At 36.9% G+C, this 18,885-nt stretch overlaps 1 protein-coding gene across 1 annotated transcript in view; it reads right to left on the reverse strand.

The window, feature by feature from the left end:
* The window catches only part of LOC123273588 (lachesin-like), a gene marked incomplete at its 3' end in the record, with an annotated part of 449,749 nt that overhangs the window by 250,848 nt on the left and 180,016 nt on the right, over nt 1–18,885 (reverse strand). The window contains exon 3 of the mRNA XM_044741027.1: nt 13,019–13,177. Within this exon, the coding sequence (XP_044596962.1) occupies nt 13,019–13,177 (159 nt within the window). The remainder of the gene's footprint in view (nt 1–13,018; nt 13,178–18,885) is intronic.

Genomic DNA, 18,885 nt, shown 5'->3' on the forward strand with positions numbered 1-18,885 from the left:
GCTATTGCCACGTGTGTGTATGTGTGTGTATATGTGTGTGTGAAAGTATGTGAACCAATTATAACTTTTGAACGGTTGATTCGATTTTATCGCGGTTGGTGCCATTTGAAAGGGTTTGGCCAAACTTAGATTTTAAGTATAATTTGGACCGATTCGGATTAGTAGATTTTGAGAAATCTTAAAAAAACTAAGAAAAAAAATTTTTTCAAAAGTGGTTTTTTTTTTATCACTCTTAAACGGCTCCACCGATCGATTCTAAAATCTAATCAACTCTAGACAATAAAAAATCACGTCGATCGCTATCAAACTGGTCAAAATCGGTTGATTCGTTCGAGAGATATCGTGAACGAAAGAAAACCGAAAAAAGTGTTTTTTCGGGATTACTCCGAAATTTTTCATTTGATCAATTAAAACCTCAAAATATCTTATGGGCATGATAAAACTGCGTCGATTGCTGCGAACCGCGTGGAAATCGGTTGATCCATTCTAAAGTTATTGCGGTTTCAAAATTCCAAAAATAGTGTTCGATGAAACTTCTATCAGACTTTTGAGCTGGGAGAGCTCAAATGCATAGAAATATTATCTCTTTGAACTCAGTAAGCTCAAATTATCACATAAATTATATTTTGAGCTAGGAAATCTCAAAAATGTCATAAGTACAATTTTAAGCGCTCAGGTATGAAATTAGCGGGAAGTTGCAGGGATGGCCTTTAGGGTGAACCGTTTTTCTAATTTTTTTCAAGATGATTTATGAGCAAGCAATTAATCATGGTGTTGATTTCCACGATATTGATCAAAACGAATTTTTTATGAAAATCATGGCGCTCACTCTACTTCCTGAAGATATGGTAGACGATGCGTTTAATCAGTCGGTCGACGCTTTGAGCCCTCTAAACCGTCTGGCGATGCAAGCTTTTATTAATTACATCGAAAATGGGTGTATTAATGGAACAGAGTTGATAAATTTTTTTAACTCTTCAGATGCTTTTACTAATGCAGGGATTTTGGCAAAACAAGATCTACAAAACTGTGTAGGAGTTAATCCTACCATTTGGGATTTCTTGAGTAAGTTAAAAAAAAAAAAACGACTTGAGAAAAAATATTTATCTAGTAGGCTATCTCTGCAATTTTCGAGCTCAAAGAATTCTTAAGTTATTTTGAATTTTTTTTTTGTTCCAGAAAAATATACTTTGTACATGAATACCATGAATACCATGAAAGTGGACTTGAATAAGCTCCAGCAGAATCCAACAGCAACAATTAATCGATTCTCTCGAGCTAACAATTCATGTATAAAAAAAACATTATTACGCCGATTATGCGTATTGCTGAATCGAGATGAACTTTCTGCTGATAACTTTTTAGAAAGAACCATGCATCTGCTACAGGATTACTACAACGGATTAATTTTCAATGATGAATTAATGCTTGCACAGCAATTAATTATCATCGAAGATGGTAATAATAAACTATTATTCATAAGAGTTAAAGTAATTGAGGAGATCTTAGCGAAGTTAATAATAAATCAACATGCTTTTTTTTATAGTATATTGTCGTTGCCACTAGACTCTCCTTAATTAGTGTTAGTTGATCAACATTGACTACATCTTCATTAATTGCTGATGTTTTATTTACGTTTCTTTTCATTTTTTTATAGATCTAAACGAAGAGGTTCCCGGAATGATGTGCATTATTTGTAGCTTGAATCCGGTTGAGATTGTTTGTCGTCCATGTCTACACACTCGAATGTGTGGAGAATGTTCCGTGAACATAAGAAATGCAGCCGGAGGTAGAAACATTCAATGTCCTTTTTGTAATCTGCCTGTCCGATTTGAATAAGCTCAATTTAGGCAAAATTTTGACGGCAGCGTTTTGATGATCTGTGAGCAGTGTAATGTAAGGGAAATTTCAATCGTGTATGTACCGTGCTTACATGTTCGTTTTTGCCAGCATTGTTGCGATGAAATCAGTGCAAGCTATGCTTCAAGATGTCCTGCCTGCGACCACGAAGTGAAATTTGAAAAAGGCTACTTTCCGTAAGAAAATATAATCAAGTAAAATCAAGATCAACCCTTTTTATCATTAACAGTTTTTTAAATTTAATAAAAAAATATAAAGATTAAATTTTTTTAAATTTAATCATAAATAAATAAAAATTAATATCTGTTGAAAAAAAATTGAGTATAAAATAAAAAAAAAAGCTTCATAAAATGTTATCATTAAAAGTGACTTGTAATGCTAAAAAAAAAGAGAAACAATTATCTGTACTTTATTCAATTTTTAATAATAAATAATTTTATTGAATAATAATTATTATAATCTCATGTATATTATAATCTTATTATCGTTTTATTGTCATTAATTATCAATTATTCTACTATTATTACTTAATCATTTTAATTACTTAATTATTTATTTATTTATTGAATTTAGACAGTAACTGTCAATTTGTGGGCAATATTTAATTTATATTATTACATATTACTATTTTTAGTAGATTTTATAGAAATCTAACTATTGCATTGGTCCTCATGACGGAACTTTTGAAAAGTTTTGCTATATTTCGACTCAGCTCGTCAAGCGAATTCAGAAAATGCTTATGATTTAAAAGTTTATAAATGTATGTATTTATATAAATATATATATATATATATATATATATATATATATATATATATATTAAGTTATTGCCAAAATGTAACTCCAGTGGAGAACCTTTTAAAATTGAAATTTTGAGTTCTGCTTTTAACAGGGGCTGCGTTTGGGCATTTCCTGAGATATTTTGGTGTGAGACGATGTATTTGATTTTCAGAATTTTTTAACAGAAGCTTAGTTTGGACATTTCCGGTGAAAATTCAAAATTTTGCCGGAAGTGCCCAATTAAATCTCCTGTTAAAAATACTATAAATAATCGAATGAATCCTCTCATCCCGAAATATTTCAGGAAATGCCCTAACACAGCTGCTATAAAAAGTGGAACTCAAAATTCCAATTTAAAGAGGTTCTCCACGGAAGTTACATTTTGAGCACACCCTAATATATATATATATGGGATATAACGCAACTTGTCAGGACGATAGTGTCTACAATTAGCAACGGATCTCCACCAAACTCAACAAACTCATTCTATAGATAGATACCAAAGCCAAGTTCGAAGATGAGCTCAATCGGTCAAGTAATTTAGGAATACCAGGATTTCAAAATTTTGAAAATCATAAAAATTCATATTTCTTTACTTTTTTACTCGAATCACTTCTGAATTGGATAACTTATTGAAATTCTGTAAAATGCATCTGAAAGCTCTTTAAATAAGCTTCAATTAGAGTACCATATAATATGTGTAGTCTCGAAATTATGTCCTATTCCGCTGTGCCAATTATGAAATTTGCTGTTGCACTGGTTTTATTATTTTTCTGTCAATATATATTTTTGTCGATTGCATAGTAGTTAAAAGCCCTAGTTTTGTATACAATCCTCGTTATATTTTTTTCTATTCATGATGAAATCTACTTCCATTCGGCTGCCGAATGGTCTTTTATTAATTAATCAACGATTGAAAATTAATTAATTGCGTCAATATTCATTTAATTAATTGATTGACATACGGTAGTCAATTTATTGCTTAGGTTTATTTATTTATTGCTTATGTAATGCAATTGATTATCACCGGCAGACAAAAAAAAAAAGTTGTCAGTACTTTTGACGGGACCCATATACCTCTATGTATTTCGACCCGCTGAATCCGAACTTAAGATCAGTTTGATCCATACACCGTCAAATTTTAGAGAAAACTTTGAAAAACCGAAGAAAATGACAAAAATCGGCAATTCAGGCGATTTAAAATGATTTAAAAATTTTTTTTGACCTAAACTAAGCATGATTTTTATGTATTTCGACCCGCTTAATACTTATCTAAAGTTTATTTAGATCATAAGTCATTAAAAGTTTGAGTAAATTCCAAAAAACCGTGAAAAATTGCAAAAAAAAGCAAAAAATAACAAAAAAAAAAATGCAAAAAATTCTAGATATTGTGTTAAAAAAATTTTGTAAAATTAAGTCAATCATTATTCTCATGTATTTTGATTCGTCAAATATAAATCTCGAATTTATATGGCTCAGACATCTCTAAAAATTTAAATAAATGGCAAAAAACCACTAAAAATGAAAATAAATCAAATCCGTTATGATAAAAATCAGTTTTTAAATAAAAATGAAAAATCTTTAACATGTTATCCGATCTGTGGAACATAAGTTTTAAATTTTTTGACCTAAATCCTCAAAAAATTTTAATTCTTTAAAAAAATCTCCTTAAAACCGTTTATTTTTTAATTTTAATTCGTTCTCCGCTTTTATCTAACCCTTTTATCTTTAAATGACCTCCATAAAGGGTTTCTCTTTCGCTTTCTTATTTTCTCAGGTAGATCTCTCTTTAATGTCCAACAATGATCTGCCATCATATTGATATCCCACTTTCCTTGATAACGATTTTCCATTACACTAATGTCTTGATGGAATCCTTCGCCTTGCTTTCCACTGTAATCGTCAAGATTTTCAGGAAAGTGAAAAGGTAAGAATCTAAATAGTGCAATTTTGAATTCATCAAGCAACCCAAAGTATCGTAGTTGTACAACAACTCTTCAACTAAATTCACCTAATTCTCACTTTTTGTATTCCCTAAAAAGTTTTGTGGTACTTTTTTGAAGCTTGCCCATGCTGCTCTCTCAATCTCGTTCATTTCATATTCGAAATTATTGTCCTTAAATAAAGTCCGAATTTAGGGTCCATCGAAAATTTCTTCTTTCACTTTTGCATCATTTATAGCTAGAAAGTTTTCCCCCAAATATTTGAAACAGTTGCCATCTTTGTCTCGAGCTTTGACAAACTGCTTCATAAGACCAAGCTTGATATGAAGTGGCGGTAGTAAATACTTGAAAGGATCAATTAGAGGTTCTCGGGTAACATTGTGAGAACCAGGATTCAAATTCGTTCTCGTTGGCCATTCTTTTTTAACATAGTGATTTTTTCGATCGCAATTATCCCACAAACATAAAAAGCAGGGATATTTTGTGAACCTTGATTGTTGGCCTAACAGTAGTGTTGCAATTTTCAGATCACCACAAACTTTCCATTAATGTTCCGAATACTTTATTTTATTAATACAATCTGTAAATTGTCATAAGTCTCTTTTAGCGTGGTCGAATGAGCTACTGGAATCGGTGCAAAAATGATTCCATTATGAAGAAGCACAGCTTTGAGACTTCTCTTAGACGAATCAATAAAAAGCCTCCATTCGTCCTCTTTGTATGTGTTTGGTTTCAACTCATTAATCAAACCTTCCACATCTGAACAGTATACTAATGAATTTTCACTCTCGAAAAATTTTCGGAACTCCTTCTCTTTATCACGATAAAAATAAGCTGTGGTGTCTTTAGCTAATAAATTTTTCTTCCTTAATGCTGATGCTGAATGTTTAGCTTTTACTTTGGATAGTCCTAAGTCTCGCACAAGGTCATTCAATTCTAATTGGTTGAAGACTTCAGGATTTTTACTTTGACTAACGCTATCAGGCACGTATTCTTCGTCTTCAAAATTTATTTCTTCGAAGTCATCATCAACTTCCATCTCTTCATCCTCATTCATCGGTTCAGAAACTGCAGGTTCTTCGACAACCAACATTTTTTCTGATTGCACAATTGATGTTACGTTGGCATATTGAATTTTATGTTTGGTTGTCGAAGTAAAACCTGCAACGTTTGTCATGAAAAAGTAGCAGTTTTTTTGACTCGTTGGTGCAGACAAATCACAGGTTTTGAAAATTTTAAGCACTGTCGATTTTCTGTCTCCTCCGAACAAGTTAGCATCTTGTAACACCGATTACAAACGGAATGTGGTACCCAAGTTGCTTCTCAGTTGGTAATTTTGATACCGAAGCAATCCTCATTCACCTTTTTCATTTTATTTGAAAAAGTTCTACGGTTTTTTGTTATTTCAAACTCTCCACATATGTAACAAAAGACATTGGAGCTTTTGTTACATATGTGAGAGATACTTCTTGTCATATTAAAACCTTCAGACGCCAAGTCACCCACTAATGAAGAGCTGCAGCCGCTTGATAACGACGTCTGCGAGCCTGCTTTCTCACTCTGACCAGACGCCGATACTGGGATTCCGGGTCCCTACATCGTAAAACGCTTATTACTTGTGTCTGCCATGACGGCATACAAGCCGTTAACCCAGGGACTCTGCCAGATGGTTCTGTTGCCCGCCGTCACCACGTGGAGGTGCCCTGGTTACAGGCACAAGCATTCAAGCAAGAAATCAGGAATGCTTAAAATCACGATGAAAAAAAGGAGTTCCGAAAATTCATCAGTGTACTGACCAGATGTGAAAGGTTATATTGATTCATCTAAGATAATTTTAAAAACTGTGCTTCTTTATAATGGAAACATATTGGCACTGACTTACAATTTGCAAATCGTATTAGATGAAATAAAGTATTCGGAGCATTAAAGGAAAGTTTGCGGTGATATAAAATTTGCAACACTGTTCGACCAACAATCAGGGTTCATAAAATATTCTGCTATTTATATTTGTGGGATAGTTGAGATCGAACAAATCACTATGTTAACGATGCCAAATGAGAAGAAGGAATTATCGGTCCCCGAACATAACCTCGAATTCGAAATTATTTCAATTACAACTTAAGGTTGCTTGATAAATCTTGAATTGCACTGTTTACATTCTTAATTTCTACACTTTCCTGAAAATCTTGGCGATTACAGTGACGAGTAAGGCGGAGGATTCCCCCAAGACACCAGTGTAATGAAAACACTATCAAAAAAAGAAGAATTAACTAAAATTTTTTAAGGATTTAGGTCAAAAAATTTAAAATCTATATTCCACAGATCGGATAACATGTTAAAGATTTTTGATTTTTATTTAAAAATTGATTTTTATCATATCGGACTTGATTTATTTTGATTTTCAGTGGTTTTTTGCCATTTATTTAGATTTTTAGAGGTATGAGCAATATAAATTCGAGATTTATATTCGACGGATCGGAATACATGAGAATCATGATTGATCTATTTTTATAAAATTTTTTTTAACACAATATGTGGAATTTTTTGCTATTTTTTACAATTTTTGAGGGTTTTTTAGAATTTACTCAAACTTTTAATGGCGTATGGTCTAAATAAACTTCAGATAAGTATTAAATGGGTCGAAATACATAAAAATCATGCTTAGTTTAGGTCAAAAAAAAATTTTAAATTATTTTAAATCGCCTAAATTGCCGATTTTCGTCATTTTTTTTCGGTTTTTCGAAGTTTTCTCGAAAATTTGACGGTGTACGGATCAAACTGACCTCAAATTCGGATTCAGCGGGTCAAAATACATAGAGATATATGGGTCCCGTCAAAAGTACTGACAACTTTTTTTTTTCGGTGCTGGTGTTATTATTTAATTATTTAATATTACTATTATTATAATTTCATTTCTAATATCATTACTTTCATTCAAAATCATCCCAAGATTAATAAGACAAATATTCCCTTAGACAAAAAACGCTTACTGATTTTAAACAAAGTCAACACAATTTAAACTGGACTAACAGAAGAAAAGGTTGACCTAGTAGCCATAAACTTGCGTTTTGCTAAAGTCAAACAATTATATGAATATTTCGATACAGCCATTGACGAATTAGAAATGACTGATCCTGAAGACGCAGAAGTGACCCACGCGGACGACGTACGAACTGCATACTATGCACTTGCCAGTCAACTACATACTTTAAATCAATCCAATGTTAACAATAGCAATTTACACAATGCAAACATATCCTCAAGAGACGCATCAGTCGGAAATAATACTACCTTTGAAACACAACGTCTTGCTAAACTTCCAACCGCAGAATTACCTAAATTTTACGGGAACTTTGAAAATTGGCTGTCATTTAAAAATATGTTCAAATTCTTAATTGATGGTCGTAAAGATCTTGATGATGTTAACAAATTATATTATCTTCGTGCATCTTTAACTAGCGCAGTGTCTAACAAGCTTTTGCTTTATGATGCAAGCACAGAAAATTACACTAAAGCATGGGACCTTTTAACTGAAACTTATCAAAAAAAAACGAGCTCTAGTTACTAAACATTATGATGCCCTTCTGGATCTACATATTATAGAAAAACCTACAAATGAAAATTTAACTAAATTCATAGACGAAGCTCGCCAACACTTAAATGAACTAGAATCACTTATCGCGAAACCGACTGACGCATTTATCGTACGGGTACTGGAACGTGAATTACCTATGTACATTAGAGACAAGTGAGAGGAGACATTGGACAATGAAAACACTCTTCCGACAATTAAACAGTTTGGTAAATTCGTGACTAAGACAGCTTTCCGATTTAGATCACGCAAACCGAATCAACATCATGACACCGGTAACTCGTTCAAACGTAGACGCACTGACCGAACAGTCAATACTAATAAATCACTAAAAACCGAACCGACTGCACGAGCACTTGTGACAACACCCTTAATTGCTTGTCCTCATTGCAGGGGTAATCACCCTCTTTATAGATGTCCAAACTTCAATTCACTAACAATAGATCAAAGAATAAAATTTGTCAAATCAATCCGACTCTGTTTAAACTGTCTCCGGGAGCACAAGGGAAATTTTACTTCCATTAAATGTAAACTCTGCCGCAAATTCCATCACACAATGGTACAACTAAAACAGAGGTCAAATCAACAGCCAACTAATTCGAACACAAATAAACAAAATAATTCTGCATCTGAAACTAATAATGCTCAAACAACGACATACGAAGGAACTCCCGCATGACTAGTCAATTACTCCTTTGCGACCATTCTAAGAATGCCAAGATATCAATCAATGATGAGTGCGCTCCTTCTGATACGTGACTCCTCAGGCAAGTTCATACAAGCTTGCGCTTTGCTGGACACCTGTGCAACAGCTAACTTCATCACTGAAAATTTAACACAGAAATTATAACTTCCAAAACAAACTTGTTCTCTCCCTATTGGGACAGTAAATGGAATGCAAACTTTTTCAAAAAATATAATACAAGTAACTTGCAAATCATTAAATAATGAATTTAAAAAATCTTTGTCCTTTCTAACTGTTGATAGAATCGCGGGTATAAGTCCGAGTGAGACTTTCCCACGTAATTTAATTCATATTCCAAATAATTTAAATTCAGCTGATCCCTAATTTCACATACTAAGAACAGTAGATGTATTGATTCGATCAGGTACCACCTTATCACTATTGTCAGTCGGACAAATTAATCTCTCACAAAATGATTGTGATTTAATTTTGCAAAAAACACAACTTGGCTGGGTCGTAGCGGGGGTAGTTGATGATAACAATAACATAAAATTACTTTCTTGTCAATTAACTAATTTATCTAATCAATTAACTCAATTTTGGATAATTAAAGATGCAGTGCCGCAAGAACTACATTCTCGTTGGCTCAAATTCGCCGATCAATTACCTCGTATCGAAGATTTCTCGATCGAACGCAATCTTGTAACTCCAAATGCGACTGATGTACAACTGCATGGATTCTGCGACGCAAGTCAAGTCGGCTATGACGCCTGTGTGTATTTGCGATCCATAGCTTACTCCAAATCAAGAGTAGCTCCCATCAAGGACATGACAATTCCAAGGCTGGAATTATGTGGTGTTAAATTGCTTGCTCGATTGTATCGGGATTCGATCCCAGCTTTTGATTTCTCCATTTCCAAAACAGTTTTCTGGTCTGATTCCACCATCGTTCTCCAATGGCTTAAACGATCGCCTCTTACTCTCAAGGTCTTCGAAGCCAATCGTGTCTCAGAGATTCAATCTCTGGGAGATGACGTAGAATGGTGACATGTCCGAACCAAAGACAATCCAGCTGAGTGTCTGTCTAGGATTCAACTGTCAGCTGAATTTGTGAACAATCGATTCTGGTTTGAAGGTCCATCTTGGCTCTCACATGAGGAAAAGCTTTGGCACATTCCTGTCCAAATCACACCGGCTGAAATTCCTGGTCTCAAGAAAAACACATGTCTGGTTGTCGACACTACAAACACGTTTCAACGATTTTAATCTTACTCTACACTCGTTAATTCTCTCTCTTACTGTCGACGTATGCTTAAATCCAGTCCATTTCGACATAAACCTCTGAGTGTGGAAGAGAAATTTCTCACAGAAACGAGGATTTTGACTCTCGTTCAAGCTGAACGTTTTCACAATGAAATTGAACAGCTGAAAGAAGGTGGAGAGACAAAAATCCTTCGAGTGAGATGTCTCAACCCATTCATCGATCAACAAGGTCTGCTTCGAGTTGGTGGCCGTTTAAATCACGCACACATCTCATTCACCGGAAAACATCCAATCTTATTGCCCTCTCATCATCATGTCACTGATCTGATTATTCGTGAAATTCACAAAAATTCATTTTACGCTGGTATTTAGAGCACTCTTTCTACTCTGCGACATCGTTTCTGGGTATTAGATGGAAAGAACCACGTGCGGCGAATTGTTTGGCATTGTGTCGACTGTGTCCGACACCGCCCAGTGTTATTGCACGGAAAAATGGCAGATTGGCTCAAATTTTCGAATCTGCAGCATTTTCACACGTAGGTATGGATTATTTCGGGCCCTTGTTCATCAAGGAACGAAAATTCAGAAACCGAACGAAGATCAAGGTCTACGGTTGTGTGTTCGTTTGCATGGCCACTAAAGCCGTACACCTTGAGATCGTAAGCGATCTGACAACTGATGGCTTCCTAGGGGCTTTCGGTCGATTCATAGGTCGTCGGGGCATTCCCTCCCATGTGTATTCTGACAATGGTACAAATTTTGTGGGCGCAAACAATCAGCTGCGAGAACTCTATCTTTTACTCAACTCCAAATCGAATCACGACCAAGTGAATGACTTCGCTGTACGCAAAAACATCGTCTGGCATTTCAACCCTCCTTTGTCTCCTCATTTCAGCGGTATCTGGGAAGCGGCTGTGAAATCTTTTAAACATCATTTCAAGTGGGTAGTAAAGGATCAACTTTTAACTTTTGAAGAACTAAATACTCTAGCTATATAAATTGAATCTATACTTAATTCACGACCGTTGTGCTCACTATCTAGTGATACCAACGATCCTATTGCATTAACGTCTGCACACATTTTAATCGGACGTCCTCTTACTTTACTGCCGGAAAATGATCTTTCTGATGTTCCATATAACCGACTCAACGTCTGGCAATTCATCACCAAGGCTCGCCAGGACTTCTGAAAACGCTGGTACTTGTAGTACCTCCATGAACTCCAAACTCGCCAATAATGGCACTCATCTCAAGGTGATCTGAAGCTCAACCAAATTGTACTCATCATGAACAAAAACCAACCCTGTCTGCGGTGGCAGCTAGGAGTGGTGGTCGAGACATATCCAGGAGACGACGATGGAGTGACCAGGGTTGCATCAGTCCGAACAGCACAGGGCTATTCAAACGCAGCATTACTTTACTCTGTCCACTGCCAATTAATTCCTAAATACTTTTAATTAACACATTGTAATACATATTATTGTACATCATCATTCTTACACACACCCATCACGCATATTGTTCGCTTGCTCGCTCGCAACGGGGGGAGTGTGTTGAGACGCAGAAAAATAACGTCTTTTTTACAACGTCTTTTAATTCTCAGAATTTATTCGATGCTACAAATTCTACGAAAAACGCTCACACATAAAGAGATCGCTTCTCGAACGGTCAATGATAGCTCACGGCTATTTTTATCCCCGTAATAATTACCGTATAAAAATGCTTACCGTAAGATGGACGGTGTGGCTTAATGTATATAGAATAAGCGAAAGGAAATTTAGTATAGACCGGATAGCTCAAATGGTAGAGTAGCCGACATGTCTTCGGAAGGTTCTGGGTTCAAATCCCAGTCCGAGCTATCTAATAATTTTTTCTCGCATATTCTATAAACTCAAATTAAGATGATCCTCTCCACATTACTTTTTCAATCCTTTCCTACCAATATCCTGTTACGTGAATGTGGAACGCTTCACGTAATAATTACCGTAACTCCTATTCTTTCCCGCTTCACAGCATTATTTATATTTGTAAAAATGTGGAACGCTTCACGATTTTGCGTGTCTGCTACTCTACCATTTGAGCTATCCGGTCTATACTAAATTTTCTTTTGCTTATTCTATATACATTAAGCCACACTGTCCATCTTACGGCAAGCATTTTTTAATAACAAATGTCACACAACTGATAAGCTGATCAACAATTTGATAAGGTAACTAATTTTTCAAATGAAAGACGATTAATTGTAAAAGTATGCTGATCAATAAAATAGATTAAATAAATTTTTGAAAAGAAAGTTACTGACTCATGAAGAAAAGAAAATTTATTAGATAACAATTGTTCATAAGATAAGAATATTAATTAATAATATATTCCCACCAATAACCCCCGCCGAAATTCAAAAATAACCTCTTCCCACCTTATGTAAGACCCAAAAGCGCCCTCTGAAATCACGCTCAGAGATATCGATAACAAATAATCACCCATCGATTAATCAGAAAGCGCCAGATAAGTTGCCGACAGAGGGGAAGCTCTGCCCGCCGCCACTAGGTGGCGCTCGGGGTTGAGCTCCAGCTCCCCCTGTTTAACTACTTACGTTCACACATATTATTACGTATGTCGTTAAACATGTATTTGGCTAAGGCACTACGCGTTCCTCCGAATTCTGTTCAGAATCTTCTTAAGTTTTTGCATCAACTTGAAAATTTTTTAGATAAAGAGAAATCACATTAAGTATAATTTAAGTTTCTTACTTCCTTCAGATAACTTTTAGCAACTACACATTTTTCACTCTTCAGTCATTCAATCATTCTTCATTCAGTCATTCTTAGTTTTGTTCAAGTATACTAATCTACCGGATACTTGCAATTATTTTAGAAAGTGATATTTTTATTTTACCTTCCAGCGTTTTATTGATGACTATTTTTTCATTATCATCCCGTTTCCATCGAATCGTTGGAGTGGGACTACCAGAAGCCTTACATGTAAGCGTAACATTAGCGTTTTCTCTTACTATAGCGTCTGAAGAACTTTGTGAGTCATCTATATTTGGAGGCACTAGAAAAATCAAATTCATAGCTATATTTCAATATCATGTCAAAAATAAGTTTCATTATCATTATCAAAGAAAGTATAGAAAAAAAAAAACAGTTATCAGTTTAATAATATACTGTAAATTTCGTAACTATATTCTAAGATCAGTACAGATATGAAGCAAATAAATAGGTTTTACAAAGTAATCGAAATGCTCAGATAAGTTCAGAACTCTTCTAGAATTAACAATCCAAAAATCATCGTGAAATGTTATCTATTCATTTATTGATTCTTTTTTTGTATGCATAACAGAATGCTTAAAAAAAAAGTGATTCTTTTTTAACTTCCCGCTAAGAAAATTGTAAATTTTCAAAAATCGGGAAATTATTGTTTTTACCCCGTTTTTCGAAAATCGAGTTTTCATCAGATCTCGACGTTTTGAGGTCCTAGGAAGCTTTCCTGAATATTTCCTCGGTGACGTCACCGTGCCTGTATGTATGTAAGTGTGTGTGTGTGTGTGTGTGTGTGTGTGTGTGTGTGTGTGTGTGTGTGTGTGTGTGTGTGTATGTGTATGTATGTAAATCTCGCATAACTTTTGAGCGGATCATCCGATTCGATCGAAATAAGCGGCGTTCTAAAGAGTTTCTTTGCCCCTAGAATTCTAATCCTAATTTTCAGAATTTGAGTCGATCGATTTTGAGAAATCTCAAAAATAAAATTTCTAAAAATTCGTTTTTTTGAAATATCTTTTAAACGGCTAAACCGATCAATTCCAAAAACTAATCAGCTCTTAACCTCAAAAAATCACGTTGATTGCTACCAGCCCGGTCAAAATCGGTTAATTGGTTCGTGAGATATCGTTGTCGAAAAAAATTGAAAAAAATGTTTTTTCCAGAATTTCTATGAAATTTTCAGTCTGACCAGTTTACGCTTAGAAATTTTTTAAAGAACTCAAAAAACTGCGTTGAATTCTGTAAATCGCGAGGGAATCGGTAAATTCATTCAAGAGTTATTGCGGTTTGAAAATTCAAAAAATAGTATTCTATAAAACTGCCATTAGCCTTTTGAACTCGAAGAGCTCAAAAGCATAGTACAGTGATTTATTTGAGCTCGGAGAGCTCAAATTTATACGAAAGTTATATTTTTGAGCTCGAAGAGCTTAAAAAATAAGTGAATTGTTGAGCACTTAGGTATGGAGGTAGCGGGAAGTTGCAGGGATGGCCTTTAGGGTCAACCGTTTTCCTAATTTTTTTTTTCAAAATCTTCTCTCATATAATTTCGGAGAGATTCAAAGAGGTGCCTGTGAAAAATGGAACTCTTATTGTTAATATTTAGAGAAAGTTCGTCCTAGATTCCTATTTTTATTTTAGAAAACAAAAAAAAATTTTTTTTTATGAACGTTGGAATGTTGCAAGTATTTAAAGGTTTACTAGGCTAGTAAAACCGAAGGATATTTTTGTAGGGAATTGAATACACTTTAATTATGGTTTCGAGTAATTTTCTGATACATTTACTTCTACAAACGTTATTTCAGGTCATAGTTTTACTTACAAAAAATTTTTGACAACCACTGACCGACTCTGTATACTTTTTTCGTATGACCCCACATTGATATCGTAACGTAATGTTACAGATCCTTCATTATCCGTGGAAGGTTCCCGGCCCGTTCCAGTTAGTTATCGACGGATCTCAGAGCGCTGTGATCTGAAGTACTCGCGCTTGTAGCTGTAAGTTAGTAAGTAAGTTCCCGAGGTAGAAGCGCCGGCGTAGTGCAAGTGGGGAGATCTACAGGAGGAATAAATAAATGCTCCGGCAAAACAGACAAAGTATTGTGGCAGAGCAGCTCGACCGAACGACCCGCCAACGAACAAGTCAACTATGGTAACGATTTGTGATCCACTTGACCGATTTGGAACAGAGCGATAAAATTTTAAAAATTTAATTGCCTGCTAGGCTTGTAATGTCAGCTTGCTTTAATTAATTATAAATTTGTGACAAATAATAATGCTGATTTGCGGTTACAAATGAGATAAATATTGAGGATGAGATTGAGCTGTTGCCATAAATAGTAACGGGAGATGGTGACCAGAGGTCTCACCTGCTAAAGAGGTCTTCCCAGCAGACGAAAAGCAACCAGTACCTGAGACAAGGAGCAGCAGATCTTCGAGGTATCGCACGAAAAATAACAGGACTTCAGGTACTACAATCAGGTCTGTCATTTCTCGGGTATGCGAAATCAGCTAGGCCGTTTAGTTAGTTGTTGATTACCGCCATTCCGTGCTCAGTCACAATCATTAGGTTAGGACTAAATTTTTTAGTTAATAATACCGGGGATCATTGACCTATAGAGGCAAATCTGAATTAGTGCTACTAGACATAATTCCAGATGATTAATTCAAAATCTCAAAGCCATGTGCAAAATTGATTCTTGGTAATTGAGTAATAAGTGAATTGTACATCCAGGAATAATGCCGGTGCTGCCTTTATAGCTGTTTTTAAGGCAATATTAGGGATTCCGTCTAATCCTGGTGCTTTATTGTTCCCTACGCGGTTGCAAGTCTCCGTCAGTTCTTCTTCCGTGACAGGTGGGATGTCCTCCAGTTCGCCTTGAGCTAACTGGTAATGAAGCTCGCGTTGCTGCGGAAACAGCGCGGTAACGATTCTCTGCAGAAGTTGTGGGCATGTGGGTGCCGGCATTTGTTTGGCTTTTAGGTGAGTCATGACCACTTTGTACGGTCTACACCACAGGTCTTTGTCCACCTCGTTGATGAGCTCTTTCCAGCATTGCCTCTTACTATTCTTTATGGCTTTGTTCAATGATCGACGGTCTTTTTTGTACTCTGCGACCAGCTCCGCGGAATTAGGTCGTCGATAGCCATGCAGGGATATTCTTCTTTTTTTTAGACACTCTTTCCGAAGAACGCTGATGTGGTCGTTCCACCAGTGTACTACCGGGCATTGGCTTATGCTGCGTTTCCGGACCATACTTGCGTCACAGGCCTGGACAACTCTTTTTATCAGGTCTTTGGTCATTTCTTCTACGGATCTAGTAGTAATCGGTTCACTATTCAGGGCTATTACCAATGTGCTTGTGTCAAAAGACTTCACTTTCCATCCAATGGTATTGAGTGACTTGGTTGGTCTTCTTGTATTCCGATCATGTGATATTTCCCAGAGAATTGCCTTGTGGTCGCTGGTTGTGTAGATATCCATCATCTTCCAGTCGTATTTCCCACTGATGAGGCTGCTGCTGACGAAAGTGAGATCTACAATAGAGCTTGCTTCTCCTTTAGTATAGGTTGGCGTATCACTCCTGTTGAGCTGGACTACCTCTAGTGTAGTAAAAGCTTCTAGTAGTGCTTTTCCTCGCGCATTGGTCTGCTTGCTGCCCCAGTCTACTGCCCAGAAGTTGAAGTCACCGGCAATCGCGACTGAATAATGCTGCTTGGCGTCCTCGGTCAGTTTGTCCAAGAATTCAGTGAATTCAACAATAGATAGGCTAAGTGGTGCATAACAGCTGTAGAAACGGATGCCGTTAACTGTTGCTGCTACAAAGCCGGCATTATCATTGTTAACTACACTCTGGAAGGGATGCTCACCACAGGACTAGATGACAGCCTTGGCGGTGCTGTCAGATTCCCAAGGCTGGGTATTCAGGTGTCTGTATGGCTCTGCTATCATTACTAAGTCTAACTCTAGTTCTCTTACTGTTTGCATAAGCAGATTATGTGCAGCTTCGCAATGGTTTAGGTTTAGCTGCAATATCTTCATGTCTGTTTGTTTGTTATTTTCTGGAGTGCCTCTTCAAATACTGGGCACCTGGATGCGTCTGCATGACGGGCCGCGTTCTCCGCACTTTAGTCCGCGTATAATACACATTTCGCTGGGTTTTTGCATTCAGCAATCTTGTGTCCCTCTTGTCCGCACCTAATACATAGCTTAGACCGATCCACATTGCTCTTGCAATGGGATCCATGGTGTCCAAAGTGCCAGCACTTGAAACATTGGATTGGTCTCCTCGTAGCTCTGATTCGGCAGTTGACCCAGCCGATCAGGATTTTACTGCTTCCTGCCAATATCTTCCGCGCTGCAGCTGCTGCTAGTGTCACAACAGCTGACTGAGTACCTCTGTAGGCCTTACGAATCTTAATTGTCCCTAGTGGTATCTCGCAGGTTTCTCCGATTACCGTTCGCAAGGCGGCCTGAATATCCTCCTTGGTTGTGGTATCGTCAAGATCTCGGATTTCGATGTCTTCCTGTGGTCCTTTGCAGATTACCTTCGCGTCTTCTTGGAGGATGCCCGCGATGGTCTTCTGTAAAGCTTGACCTCGGTCAGTGCTCTTCCTCGAAAGCGTAATAACCGCTGTCACACTTGTCTTCATCATGACATTACCGTGTTGCTGTTGGATGTCCTGCCACTCGTTGTCCAGTTTCTTGAACCTTCTCAGGGCACTGCAGATGTTCGTTGACTTCGACTTGATCTTCTTGTGGACATTTTGCTTGGTTTGGAGAAAGTCCTGCAGTCCACTGACTAGCTTCTCCAGATGTACCAGAGCACCTGTCCTCTTCATCTTTGCACTAAGTAGCAGTGCGTCTTGCTGGGCATGAGGCCCGTTTTTACTCTTGTTTGTTTCCTGTGAATTACTCATACTTTTTGATTTACCAGCGCATCGTACGGAGTGGAGCGGGTTGCCATAACTAGAAACGGGTGTACCCTCAGAGATAGTACTCCTACCCCAGTTCCCTGATGCCTAGCCAACACTTAGCCAGTCCCGGAATACACGGACGGACTAGACTCGCTCGAAGCGGTGAAGATTCCGATCTCTAACACTCACTGCGTACTTCCTGATCAAGGCCCGAAATGGTTGGCTCCTGATCCACTGCTGCAACTCACACCTCGGCAGAGCAAGCTCACATCAGCCGTGGTCTGCATCGTCGGAAACTACGATACAGGTTCCAGTCACTCCCAGTGGATCACAGCAGAGAACAATCGTCTTGCTAGGTCAATTAGTGTGACCAACCCATTACAGGGGAGTATTGTCCACGGGAGCTTATTTTGTTTGGTTATTTTGCTTGGCTCCTACCCGCTGTACCTCATCAACTAAGAGATTAAGTGTTATCCAAGGACAGCGAGCATCCTCCCATCCGCTCGGGGAGACGCGTCCGGTAGCAGTTTCTCCTCAGCCCCGAATGTGTATGTGTGTGTGTATGTAAGTGTATGTGTGTGTATTTGTGTGTGTGTGTGTGTGTGTGTGTGTGTGTGTGTGTGTGTGTGTGTGTGTGTGTGTGTGTGTGTGTGTGTGTGTGTGTGTGTGTGTGTGTACGGCCGTATGTAAACCTCTTATAACTTTTGAACGGCTTGACAGATTTTATCGCGGTTGGCACAATTCGAAAGGGCTTTACCAAACTTAGATTTTGACCATAATATAGATTTGGACTAATTCGAAGCAGTAGATTTTGAGAAATCTCAAAAAAAACGGCAAAAAAAATTTTTTTCAAATGTGTTTTTTTTTTTAAATATCTTTCAAATGTCTTCACCGATCGATTTCAAAAACTAATCAGCTCTTAACATTTTTTTGGAATATCTTTCAAATGTCTCCACCGATCGATTTCAAGAACAAATCAGCTCTTATCATCAAAAAACCGCGTCGATTGCCGCCAGCCCGGTCGAAATCGGTTCATTCGTTCGTGAGTTATCGTTAACGAAAAAAAACGAAAAAATCGTTTTTTAG

Source organism: Cotesia glomerata, unplaced genomic scaffold (genome assembly GCF_020080835.1).
Source record: "Cotesia glomerata isolate CgM1 unplaced genomic scaffold, MPM_Cglom_v2.3 scaffold_11, whole genome shotgun sequence".
NCBI classification, from domain to species: domain Eukaryota; kingdom Metazoa; phylum Arthropoda; class Insecta; order Hymenoptera; family Braconidae; genus Cotesia; species Cotesia glomerata.